At 35.1% G+C, this 13,777-nt stretch overlaps 1 protein-coding gene across 1 annotated transcript in view; it reads left to right on the top strand.

Moving 5' to 3' along the window:
* LOC128992955 (ATP-binding cassette sub-family C member 4-like) overlaps positions 1-13,777 on the top strand; it is a 66,663-nt gene extending 52,886 nt beyond the window's left edge. Inside the window, exons 24-29 of the mRNA XM_054416701.1 lie at positions 2,327-2,460; positions 9,855-10,100; positions 10,420-10,595; positions 11,133-11,262; positions 11,442-11,552; positions 13,692-13,777. Of these exons, the coding sequence (XP_054272676.1) occupies positions 2,327-2,460; positions 9,855-10,100; positions 10,420-10,595; positions 11,133-11,262; positions 11,442-11,552; positions 13,692-13,709 (815 nt within the window). The 3' untranslated portion in view covers positions 13,710-13,777. The remainder of the gene's footprint in view (positions 1-2,326; positions 2,461-9,854; positions 10,101-10,419; positions 10,596-11,132; positions 11,263-11,441; positions 11,553-13,691) is intronic.

A 13,777-nucleotide genomic window follows, 5' to 3' on the forward strand; every position in this document is an offset into this window, starting at 1 on the left:
TTAAGCAATATTAATTATAAACATATGATGTTAGACAGTTAATATCTATCATAATAAATACAGTAAGATACAATATAGCTAACTACATAAAATGAGACACTTTACAATACACATTTTAAATATTACAATTGAATAGGTAATCTTATTCTTAAGAAAAATTTGTGGCATTGAAAATAATGGAAGTGATTAAACCGCATAACCAACAAAGTCCAACAGTAATTTGGTCAATTCGCAAACTCTTAACTCTACTTAAAAATTAATACCAGACATTTCAAAAAATTCATTTAGAGAATAGAATGGGTTATTCAAAAGCCATCTGTAGAATTTTGTTTTAAAAGTGTTTTCAGGATATTTTTGTATTAAATGTATTAGTTTGTTGTATATTTTTAGTGAGATTACAATATGGCTTTTAAGAGTTTTAGACAGTCTGAAAAAATCTATGGTAGCAACGCTTTTATTCCTAGTATAATGAACATGAGAAATTTGTTTGATTAAGTTGGGATTTTTTAGAACGTATGATACAGAGTCAAATAAATAAATGTTAATCACTGTTGGAATTTGTAGCTGAATGAACAGGGGTTTACAGTGTTCCTGTTGGGGTTCATAGGATATAATTCTAACCAACTTCTTTTGTAAGACTAAAATTTCCTCTATCCTACTGCAATTGCCATAAAATATAATATTGTATCTAAAAATGGATTGAAAATAAGCAAAGTAGGCTGTTTTAATATAATTTTGATCTATACAATGTATTAGTTTAGTCATAAGACAAATTACCCTTGAAAGCTTAGAACTTATGTAATCAATATGAGGTCCCCAGGAAAGAGTCTTATCCAGATAAATACCAAGAAATTTCACGTTGTCTACATAGCCATCCAACATATTTAATTCACACGGTCTAAGGCGAAAAACAATTTTTTGAGTTTTATCTTTATTTAAGAGGAAGCCATTAGATTCAAACCAGATAGAAGCTTCATTAATCGAGTTTTGAGCTAACTCTTGAAGTTGTTTAAGATCAGGATTAATATTTAAAAATGTTGTGTCATCTGCATACAAATAAGTTTTACTAGTTATACATGCTGGGAGGTCGTTAATACAAATAAAATGATAACTTTTTGTTTTTATGCCGGTTATCATCTGACCATAAGTGCTGATTTACGAAATGGTTCAAAAATATCTCAGACATTATACTAGAAAGGGGGGAGCCAATCCTTTGTTCTGAATGTAATAATTATTCTCGAATATGAAGTAGTTTTGTTTTAAGACACAGCTGACTAACTCATCAATTCATTTTTCGCTTCTTTCTGCAATTTAGAATGCTTCTCTAAATTATTCCGTAGAATATTAATTGTTTCATCAACTGGTACGTTAGTGTATACATTCACTATGTCAAACGATGCAATGGTGTGTGATTTTTTATTTTTTAAGCCTGATATTTTGAACTCTTTGTAATAAGATCGGCCTTTGCGATAAGAGCGTTGCTTTGTTGTAGCTCTATAAATTGTCTTGCAATGACTGCCCAAGCTTCTACATCGGCCAGACCTCACGATCATTTACCACCCGGTTCAACGAACACCTGCCTAAAATATCCTCCAAGTTGGCATTTTCCAACCATTTGATTAATTCCAACCACAATTATACAGATATAAACAATAATCTCAACGTTCTCCATTCATGCAACAAAGGAAAATACATGGACACATTAGAAGAATTTGAAATATACCGTGCTTCAAAAAAACAGCCTGAAAACATCTTAAATGAAAAACTGTCATTCAAGTAGAATATTATTTACAATGCCGCCATACGCATCTTAGACCACAATAGATAACAGCTGATAGTGGGTGGGGGGCTATAACTTCCGGCACACGACAATCATGACCTACCTTCTACTGGCGCCGTACATGTCCGATGTTTATTACGCGCTTTTTCGTTTTGTGTTTTGGCCAATCAGTGTTAAATGTTTCGTATACAAGCATGTGTTATTTTTTTGTGAACTTTAAACCTTATGACAACCATTCTATGGAATAAATCAATGCAACAATTTGACCTGAAGATGTGTTAATATTAACATGAAACAGCTGTAGTCAACCGACTACAAACCAGGATCACTTGACGGATACAGGTAATTTAAACCTTTTATTGTTAAATTTCCTAATGTTTTTAAAATGCTGTTTTTGAGCACTTTTCTTTTTCTTCTTTACTTACAGATAATTTGATTTGTTTAAAAATATTTATGTCGCAGGTAAAATTTTGGTTAAAGGGCATCTTAAGCAGTATTAGAGAACACACTATTATCAGTAATGCTGAAAAGTTTGCTTCACCACAGATGGGAAGGTGAATCCTGAGCCGAGCTGGCCTCAGTTTGGTATGATAGAAATGCGCTGTGTATTTCTGAGATACGACATCACCGAACCGTATGTGCTGCGCAACCTGAACCTTACTATACTGCCACAGGAAAAGGTACAGTGTTAAATGATCATTTTGGGATATACTTAAGATAAAGTGGTTTAAATACCTGCATAAAAGTTATCCAAAATGTTGCTCACGGCAACCGGTTTCAATCCTCAATAGGGATCTTCATCAGGCCAATCAGGATGTCAAAACATTTTTTCTCTTCTTGCGAAGGTCATCAAAAGGCGTAAAAAACATGCACACATTATAGTCACAAACACAAAACACGGACATTTAACATTGAAGACACGGCCGAAATTATTGCTACGACTCATCCCCGGCGAAGGTATAGTCTAGACTGCCGGTGGTCAGTGGAATCTAGTCGTCCAATCCTTATCAGCTGTTTCATTGAGGTCTACCCACCCCCTCCATCCACACCCTTCAATACCTTGATTGCAGTGTCATAAATATAATTAGATGAAAATGACAGCTTGTCGTTCAGGACGTTCTGATGATCCGATTTTACTAAAGCTGTAGTATAATCTAGTATTAAGTCTTTATTTAACAATTGACAATATGCCCTGTTATTATGATGTACTGACATGTAACTCAATAAATAAATAAATATGTACGCACAGATTTGCCATCAAGCATCGGCATATATTTATCTATAATCCCACTCGGTGTAGCCTATAGTTTCTCTTTTCTGAGTTCGTTTGGCTCTTCTACCCTGATTGGTTAAAAGTATTTCTTTATCTGTGTATAATCATATGTCATATTATGTTATTATTGTTATTGTTTACATTTGAATTTGTACACAGATTGAGTTCAGTAATAAAGATACTTTTGTCTATTAAACATGGCGCAGTCAAGAATAATAAAGTAAATAAGGGAATTCAAAAAGAAAAGAAAGATCAAAATGGATTTTAATAAACCTGAAGAGTTGAATGTTGTTAATGGTAATATTGCCACCAATTATAAGAAGTTTAAAGAAGAAATATTAATATACTTTGAAGCAACTGAAACAGACAAAAAGTCAAACAAAGTACAAGTTGCAAGATTGAAGAACCTTTTAGGGGCTGAAGCTTTAAAGCTTTACAACACACTGAAGAGAGATGCAGAAAATGAGGATGAAACAGTCTTAAGTATCTTAAACACGTTGGAAAAACACTGTATTCCTAAAAAGAATGAGACTATGGCAATACATCGTTTCTTAACTCGTAAACAGAGAGATGGGGAAAGTTTTGATAAATATTTGATTGATTTAAAGTCACTTGTAAGCCATTGCGAATTTAAGGATCAAGAAGATAAACTCCTACGGTCCCAAATCATATTTGGAATTTCCTCTGCGAGCGTTAAAGAACGCCTTCTAAGAGACAATGTTCCTCTAGAAAAAGTAATTGATTACTGCAGATGCGTAGAAACAGCAGAAGAAAACTTGAAGCAATTGATGAAAAATGATCAGCCAACCTATATTGATGACGTTACTAACAAGACTCAAAAACCACAGACGAATAAGCAAAATTACAGCCAAGCTACAAATGGTAATTCCTCAATGATCAGGCCTAGAGCTTATGATAATGAGGGTGCAAGATGTTCAAGATGTGGATATTTTCACAAAGGCCAACCTTGCCCAGAACAAAATAAAGTATGCTTAAAATGTCAAAAACCCAATCACTTTGCTAAAGTATGCAAGACAAAAATTTTTAATGGCCATGAATTAGAATCAACTGCTCAAATTGATGAAACACAGTCAGAGTGGAAGCTTAACGATGAAGTGGGGGCTATAGTCAATGTTAACAGGATCAAAGCAAGTCACTGGACAGTAACATTAAATATAAATGCAAAGAAGATCGTATTTAAGATTGACACTGGTGCAGATGTTAATATTCTTTCCACCAAAGATTTTGATAGCTTATCTCTACCTAAGTGCTTTGAGGTTCAACCATCAACAACCAAGCTTGAGGCTTTTTGTGGGTTCAAGATAATCACAGTGGGGGAAGTAACACTGCCAGTTACAGTGGCTTCTAAATTGTACAACATCACATTTATTGTGGTTGATTCTGAAAAGGCGACACCAATAATAGGACTTAATTCATCTATTGCAATGGGCCTCATCAAGAGAATATCTATTGATGCAGTAAGCAAAATACCCGACGTACAAACGCTGGTTGAAGAGAATAAAGATGTATTTGTAAACCAAGGTTGTTTTCCTGAAGTACTGAAACTGAAACTTAAGGAAGGGGCTGTTCCAAGAAGTTCACCTGCCCGTAGAATACCTAACAAATTAATGGATCGTCTTAAGCAGAAGCTGGATTCTTTGGTATCAAGAAACATAATTACAATGGATCAGTACATAAAATCTACAAATGAAGACGAATCCTTATACAAAGTTATGCAGTTTTATGAAGAAGGATGGCCCAGCAAAGTTTCGCCGAATAACCATGAACTAATGCATTATTTTAGAATACAAAATGACCTAACAGTTCAAGATGGACTAGTGTATTTTAACGAAAGGTTGATAGTGCCACCATCTATGCGAAGGTATACTTTATAGACACTCCATGAAACTCACTTGGGATTCAACAAGTTAAAGAAGAAAGCTCAAGAACTTGTTTACTGGCCTGGATTAATTTCAGATTTGAAAAATCTTATTGACAGCTGTGCTACATGCGCTAAGTTTATGCAAGCAAAATTGAAAGAGCCACTTCAACCTCATGAAGTTTTTGACATGCCTTTTTACAAGGTAGCAGCAGACATAGCCGATTTTGACGATCAAAGTTATTTAGTGTTAATAGATTATTACTCAAGATGGATTGAAGTTGAGCGTATTCGAGATAAAAAAGCAACTACTGTCATTACTGCATTGAAGCCAATTTTTGCTCGTTTTGGAATACCAAGTATTTTTGTAAGTTACAATGTCCCATTTAACTCTCAAGAATTCATTGACTTCAGTAAATTGTGGAAGTTTGAAGTAAAGTTTACTAGTCCCCATTATCCTCACAGTAATGGACTCGCGGAAAAAGCAGTAGGCATAGTTAAGTCAATGTTGCAAAAGTCAAAGCATGAGAAAACAGACTTCAGTTTATATCTTCTAAATTATCGGTCTTCTCCAGTTGCGAATCTGAGGTATTCTCCTTCGCAACTACTTCAAAGTAGAGTTCTGAACACTAAGTTACCTGTAATACCATCAAAACCACGGATTATTGATGATAAAGAAGTGACAAGCAAACTTGGCCAGGGTATGCAGTATAATAAAACAGCACTAAATAAAGCCAGTGTTTTCATGAAGGGACAAAAAGTATTAATCAGGAATGTTTCCAACCTTCAGTGGGAAGAAGGTATAATAGTTGATGTGCTGGGAAACAGATCATACATTGTTGAAGTAAATGGGAGAAAGTTGCGTCGTAATTCGTGGTATATTCGACCCTTCATTGAACGTACCAGAACCAGAATAGTCAAAGCTTCAAAAACAAAAAATTAGATTTGTGAAAAGGGGCATGTTTGGTTAAAAGTATTTCTTTATCTGTGTATAATCATATGTCATATTATGTTATTATTGTTATTGTTTACATTTGAATTTGTACACAGATTGAGTTCAGTAATATAGATACTTTTGTCTATTAAACATACCCGACCGATTTTAAGTAATGAGGTCTCAAATTGAAGTTATGCACGCACAGATTTTCCATCAAGCATCGGCATGTATTTATCTATAATCCCACTCGGCCTACACGTCAACAAAATTTGCTCCCCATGTATTTCTTATGTGAGTTTAATTTGGTTTTTTTTCTGAGTTTGTTTGGCTCTTTTACCCAACCAATTTTTATGATTGAGGTCTCAAATTAAAGGTATGCATGCCAAGTTTTCTCATAAAGCATCGGCAAATATTTACCGACTGTATTACTCAACCAAAACACATAATTTGATTTATTTTCTCATTCTTACTTAAACTTAAGATGTACCTTCACCAGTTATAATTTTAAAATTCTATATATTTTAGTCAGAGTTTCAAGCAAACACAAGGTGAAAAACCAACATAAAAATTATTTTTTCATACGGTTTATATGATTAAAAGTTAATAGCTCCAGTATTGGTAATGTTTTTCTATATGTTTTTTTTTCATAAATTTCATTATTTCTCGAATATTATATTTGTTTTAACGCTGAAGAGCAGCACGGGTCCTATAGACTCAAAATAATCAGTAAATTATAGGCTTTAATATGAGCTAACGATCGTTTAAATCAGTTAAGCTCAAGATACTGTATTACTCAATCAAAAATCATAAATTTAATTATTTCTCGGATATATTATATTTATTTTAAAGCTGCAGAGCAGCATGAGTCCTCTAGTTTACTATTAGCAAAACGTCAATAGCTTAGCTATACTAGTTTCATGAATCCAGATTGTGTATGGAATTTGAACACATTATTCAAATCGTTATCATTTATACAAGATGTTTACTTTTTCTAATATTTTTTGTCATAATAGATCTTTATTTTTGTTATGGCTATGGATAATACATTGTTAAAACGTAATCAACAATGTTTTATCTGAGCCACTGTTTTACTAACTTAATATTCCGCTTTTCATTTATTCATTATTCAATACATTTAGCTTTAACTAAAATTGAACCTCAATAACAAGACTACTGTATTGTTAACACAAGTGTAATTTTCAAATTCCCTTGAATTTATTTTACCCCATATCACAATATGTTAGGTACTGCAAACCTTGAAATGAAGTCAACCTTGATTTTATTTATGAACAGAACTATTTTTAAAATTAGTACCCTTCATTCGATTTTTATCTTAGGCCTATATATTTTTTAAAATTATCAGCAAGTTTGGTTGATTAGGTTAGGTTATCACAGTAAAATTTTATAGTAAAAAATTTTAAAATTAATTTTATAATTAAAAAGTTAATTTTATATTTAATAAAAACTATTAAATAAATTTAAAGATTAAAGTGGGGGATTTCCCACGATCCCCCACTCCTTCGCAGAACAGGTTCTCATCAGTTCCTGGAAGAGGGAAATGAGACGCTAGTAAGATTCATCATTATTGGACCAAATTTTATTAAAAAGAATTTGTTACCATAGATACGTAAGACTTCATTGCTTAAATTTTCTTTGGATGCAACAATTTATTATTTAAATTGAAAAAGTTCAATTTGGCCTTTGAAAATGAGCTGGCTCAAACGACTTATTCCAAATTTGGCTGTTGCACTAACAACTGTTGAGACCACTCGCCGCCAGTACTATAAGGTCCAAAAGGAACTGAAAATTTACAGACGAATCCATAAAATTCTGAAACAAACCCAGAGTGAAGACGAATCCCCTACTGATCCTAATCCCTAAATTTATAGCAAGATGTCAAAATTCCTGTGAAAATATAAATTAAGAGTAAAAATAATTTTATTCGATGCAATCAAAATTAATGAAGATAGCCTGAATCCTACCAGAGACGATAGCTGAACCCTACTAGAGACGATAACTGAATCCTACCAGAGACGATAGCTGCACCCTACCATAGACGATAGCTGCACCCTACCATAGACGATAGCTGAACCCTACCAGTGACGATAGCTGCACCCTACCATAGACGATAACTGAACCCTACCAGAGACGATAGCTGCACCCTACCATAGATGATAGCTGAACCCTACCAGTGACGATAGCTGCACCCTACCATAGACGATAGCTGAACCCTACCAGAGACGATATCTGAACCCTACCATAGACGATAGCTGAACCCTACCATAGACGATAACTGAACCCTACCATAGACGATAGCTGAACCCTACCAGTGACGATAGCTGCACCCTACCATAGACGATAGCTGAACCCTACCAGAGACAATAGCTGCACCCTACCATAGACGATAGCTACACCCTACTAAAGCCGATAGCTGCACCCTACCAGAGACGATAGCAGAACCCTACCAGAGACCATAGCAGAATCCTACCAGAGACGATAGCTGAACCCTACCAGAGACGATAGCTGAACCCTATATGAGATGATAACCATCCTTACCCTGTCTGAGAGAGAAACGCTTCCTGATTGTGTCAACAATACAACGGAAAACAATGTTTTCTTGTATTAAAATATTGTAACCAACCAATCAATTTTAAAATTAAAAATTATTATCTCTTTGTTTAAAGGTGTATTAATAATTTTATTATGTAACAATTTTCAAATTCAACAAATCACAGTGTGTGTAAACCAAGCATTATAAATTAAAATAGAGGCTTGAATAAACCATGTTCTGATATTCTCAACAACATCAAGGATGAAAGTGGTTCAAGTATTGGTGATACAAAATTGGTTTCTAATATGTTTAAATAGATTTTTTGTGGAAGTAGGGAGTGGAGAGAGATTTTTCTTAAGGAGCAAGAAAGAGGTAGTAGAAATAGTCAAGACCTTGTAAACCAAGCCATCGTCAGCTGTAATAGTATGTCATCAAAGCATCTGAAGTCCTGTTGTGAATTTATGGTAGATCCTTTGGTTCATATAACCACTACTTTCAAAAGGGAAGTTTTCCACACACAATAAAATTATCTGTTGTTAGGCAAATATGTATATACAGGGTGATTGATATAAGTGTGCCAGCCGTTTTATTCGAAAACTAGAGATATCAAAAAAGTTAAATGGTAAGTGCCATGGATTTTCTATTTGAAAAAATGTAGTCAAGTCAAAAAAACTATTTTAGCCGCCATTTTTCCAATATGGCCGCCAACGTAGATTTTTCTTATGGAACACCCTGTATTTTATGATGTATTCTGGTAGAAAAAGTAATTTTAAGACGATTTTATTCCTGTGATTTTTTTCATAAACCTAACCGTTTCAAAGATAATAATGGTTAAAGTTTTGAAATTTCTGCATGAGAAAGAGTTTCGATAAAGGCCTAAGCAAGCACGCCAGCTGTTTATTTCGAAAACCATTCAAAATTTCATAACTTAAACCATTATTATCTTTGAAACGGTTAGGTTTATGAAAAAAATCACAAGAATAAAATCGTCTTAAAATTACATTTTCTACCGGAATACATCATAAACTACAGGGTGTTCCATATGAAAAATCAAAGTTGGCGGCCATATTGGAAAAATGGCGGCCAAAATAATTTTTTCGACTTGACTAAAATTTTTTAAATCAAAAATCCAAGGCACTTACCATTTAACTTTTTTTGATATCACTTATGGTTTTCGAATAAAACGGCTGGCACACTTATATCAATCACCCTGTATATATATATATATATATATATAGTTATATATGTGCCCGTAAACGCGATTACTTGATTAGTTTTTGTCTGATTTAAATGAAATTTGGTTTGAAGGTGTAAGGCGGTTATAAACTTGAATGAGTTCGGGTTTATTAAGAAAATATCCATAGATGTAGATCCAGGTTTTACTGTACATCGTCCTAATGTAATTTCCTTCTCTAACTTGTGTTTGGTGATCAGATAGGTATAGTTGGACGTACGGGAGCAGGCAAGTCATCCCTTATTACAGCCCTATTCCGTCTTGCGCCGGTGGAAGGTCAGATCTTCATGGATGGTCTTGACACTGGCACTGTTCCTCTGGAGCGTCTCCGATCTGGCATCTCCATCATCCCACAGGATCCTGTCTTGTTCTCCGGGACTATCCGGACTAACCTGGACCCCTTCCAGAGGTACTCGGACGCACAACTGTACAGTGTGCTTCAGGAGGTTTGTGTTTCGGTTGCAAATATCTGGGTGTTAAACCCCTAACTAACAGTCAAAGCTATTTCAGGATGTACGAATAAATACAGTCCCCACACTCTGCACCCTATAAACCCAGCTGTCTGTATTTCTCAGTGAAACTTTGAAGAAGAATTTTTAAACAATTTTCTTGTTAATATAGTAACCCTGGTGGTGAGCCATACGACCTCGTATGTTTGATAGTTGCACTGTACTGTATTATAGAACTTGAAGTAATTAATTACAATATTATCTAAGACTTAATACAATAAATTTGTTTAGGGTTTCAACATTTATTTGCTTTCAGGTTAAACTGAATGATAGTAACCAGGAATCAGAGTTGCTTAATCTCGATACACAAGTGACTGAAGGAGGAGGGAATTTTAGTCTTGGACAACGGCAGTTGGTATGCCTGGCTAGGGCCATCCTGCGGAGCAACAAGATTCTGGTCCTTGACGAAGCCACAGCAAATGTTGACCCTCAGTAAGATGTTAACATTTACATTTATTATTATCATTTATCGCAAAATGAAGAATACCAGTTTCAATAATGTTTAGTGGTGTGTCACTGTTTCTAAGTTGATTGTAAGGGTATTATTTGGTGTAGTATGAATTTTTAAGAGTTATGTTGTTCCAGTTTTTAAACCTTATTATTAACATTAACCTCGTAAAAAAAGTAATTTAAATGGAAGTGTTTAGAACAAAGAGGTGCACATTGAAGTTACTTGATCCCGTGTCAGAATAGAGAGGTTGAGGCAGATATTGTCTTCGAGGTATCATTACAACAAAATAACACCTGTGTGGTAGGTGGTAGCACATCACCCATTGTACCTTCAATCAACCTTAGCTAAAGTCTGATTATTCTGGACTCCTCTCTTGATTGGTAGTTTTGAAGTAGTTTTAGTTTTATCGTAGACTCATGAAACAATCTCCTGATCCTGAATACCACCCATGACTGTCCACCATCTGACACGATTATTGATTGATACTGATTGTCTCTATATATTCTGTATGTTGGCAGGACTGACGCTCTAATCCAGAGCACCATCCGTCACAGGTTTACCAACTGTACAGTACTGACTGTGGCTCATAGACTCAACACTGTCATTGACTCTGATAGAATTCTTGTCATGGAAAATGGAACAATTGCTGTAAGTAAGACTAGAAAGTAATGGTTTTTTTTTTTAAAGTAATGAATTGAAGGGTTTTTGTTTTTTCAATTATAACACCAAACAAGAAGCATTTAATTAAAATAATGTTGTGAATGCCTTTGCCTACATTGTTTGGACATTTACAAAAATTTTGTATTAACTATATAGTTTTGTTGCAGGAATTTGATCATCCACATATCCTGCTCAGCAACAGTGACGGATTGTTCTTCCACTTGGTTCAGCAGACAGGTTTTGCGATGGCCCGAGATTTGGCTGTCATTGCTGAACAGGTGACACAGATTGTTTGGATAGAGTTATATCAATTGTATCTATTTTTAGAAATAAGTTGAAACAGAGTCTTGATTATACTCCTTTAACAGGCCACAACAAGGTTGAAAAAGCTAGGATAAGAATAAGAAGAATAAGAATAATTTATTCCATTGATCTTTTACAAAGAAATAGGACAAGTCATATACAAGTACATCAAAATACATCTGATACATCAAAATATTACATAAAATACAATTAGGCATAATAACTTATTTCAATTAAAATTCAACATCAAAATTGCACTAGATAAAGTCACTTAGGTTGTAAAAAGGATTTTTAATAAACCAATTATAAATTCTTTTAAAAAAATATTATACTCAACAAGTTTTGCACCGTCAGGTAGAGTATTAAAAAAGCGAATTGAGTTAATTTTGAAGGAGTCACCCGTTTTAGCCAGTCTATGAGGTTTCATGCTGAGCTTGCCTCCACCCTAGTGTTGTACTTATGAGTGTCAGATCTAAGGGGGGAAGAATGCAAGTTTGACTTGGAGAAAAAATACTTGAAAAATGTACAAATTAATTACTGTTGGAATTTTTAATTCTATGAAAAGAGGTTTACAATGAGCTAGGAATCTAGAATTAGCAATATTACGTACTGTCTGTTTTTGAATTGACAGAATATCAGCTACATAGAATATCAGCCGAACCCTGCTAAGACCCAAGTTTGTGCCTTTCACCTAAACAATAGAGAAGCAGGTCGTGAGTTGAATGTGAGGTGGCGGGGAGACCCTCTTCAGCATTGTCCTACACCCAAAATATCTTATTGTCATACTGGACCGCACACTGACATTTAAGACGCATTGTATTGCAACAAGAGGTAAAGTCTCAGCGAGGAATAATATCATCAGGAAGCTCACCAGCAGATGCTGGGGTGATAACCTTAATGTCCTCAGAACCTCAGCTTTAGCGCTCAGTGTGTCTGCTACGGAGTACGCTGCACCAGTATGGAATGCATTGTCACATGCAAAAAAGGTTGACATTGCAGTCAATGACATGGCTCGGATTGTAACTGGGTGTTTGAAACCAACCCCAGTACACAAACTCTATCCTATCATAGGGATCGCCCCTCCATCAATCCGACGTGATGTCGCTGTCAATGCAGAAAGGACTAAGCAAGAGGAGCGACGGCTTCGGTCCAGAAAGAGTTTTTTTATCACGGACACGAGTCCTGGATGGATCACTCTCAAGCAATCGGGTGGCAAGGTGGGAGGCCACATTGACTAACCCTCCCATACCAGCCAGGGAGGAACTGGCTCCTGGTGGAGGCCTGCATTACACGGTGTGGAAGACCCTAAATTGAATCAGGGTCGAGGTACCAAAATGCAAGACAAACATGCAGAAATGGGGTCTCTTACCAGACGAAGAAAACATCTTGTGTGTGTGTGGTGCTGTTCAGGATCATGGCCATCTGCTGATCTGTCCACGCCTAGACCAGTCTTGCACATTAGATGATATTTTACAAGCGAAGTCTGATTTCCGGACACGGAAAGTAAGTATCAGCTACATGAGGGGAATGCCCCAAACTAGAATGCCATAGAGTCCAAAATATGATAGTCTCAAATATTCTTGATTAACCATTTTTTTTTATTTCCATAATAAGCAATCTACTCTTGATAACTTTTGCAAACTGTCTCAATATGAACTGACCAAGTTAATTTTGGATAGCACTACAGCTAAAGGCTTTGCACTGAGGCTGAGGGAGTGACAACTACAGACAGCTAAAGCCTGACCACCTTGTACTGTCGGTTTCCGAGTACAGTGTGGGACAGCAAAAGGCACAACTGCTCCGGTGTACAGGATTGCTACACAGAAAATGCACGTTATGATCGTCAGTCAGATAACAGTGAAGGTGGAATAAAGACTGTACTCCTTTTTTCAAGAAATAATTGTTAATTTAGCTAGTGTTCAAAATTATGGTTAATATACTAAATTAATTGTAACCGTCTTTCCAAACAATTCTTTGCTAATGCAGTGTATCTTCACTTCAGTAAAACTCATATGATTATGACCATTATGTTGTTAGGCTATACTTGTGTTTTAGTGAGCTATTTATAGTAAAATATTTATACAATAACAAATTAATATGAGTTTATTTTTCAGAATTTCAAGAACTTATGATCAACTAGCCACATTCTTACAACATTTTATTCAAGATTGACTACAGTATTGCTAACTTTTGTAAATAG

This window comes from Macrosteles quadrilineatus, unplaced genomic scaffold, assembly GCF_028750875.1.
Source record: "Macrosteles quadrilineatus isolate MER2022 unplaced genomic scaffold, UCM_ALF_1.0 Scaffold_4__1_contigs__length_99947679, whole genome shotgun sequence".
In the NCBI taxonomy this organism is placed as follows: domain Eukaryota; kingdom Metazoa; phylum Arthropoda; class Insecta; order Hemiptera; family Cicadellidae; genus Macrosteles; species Macrosteles quadrilineatus.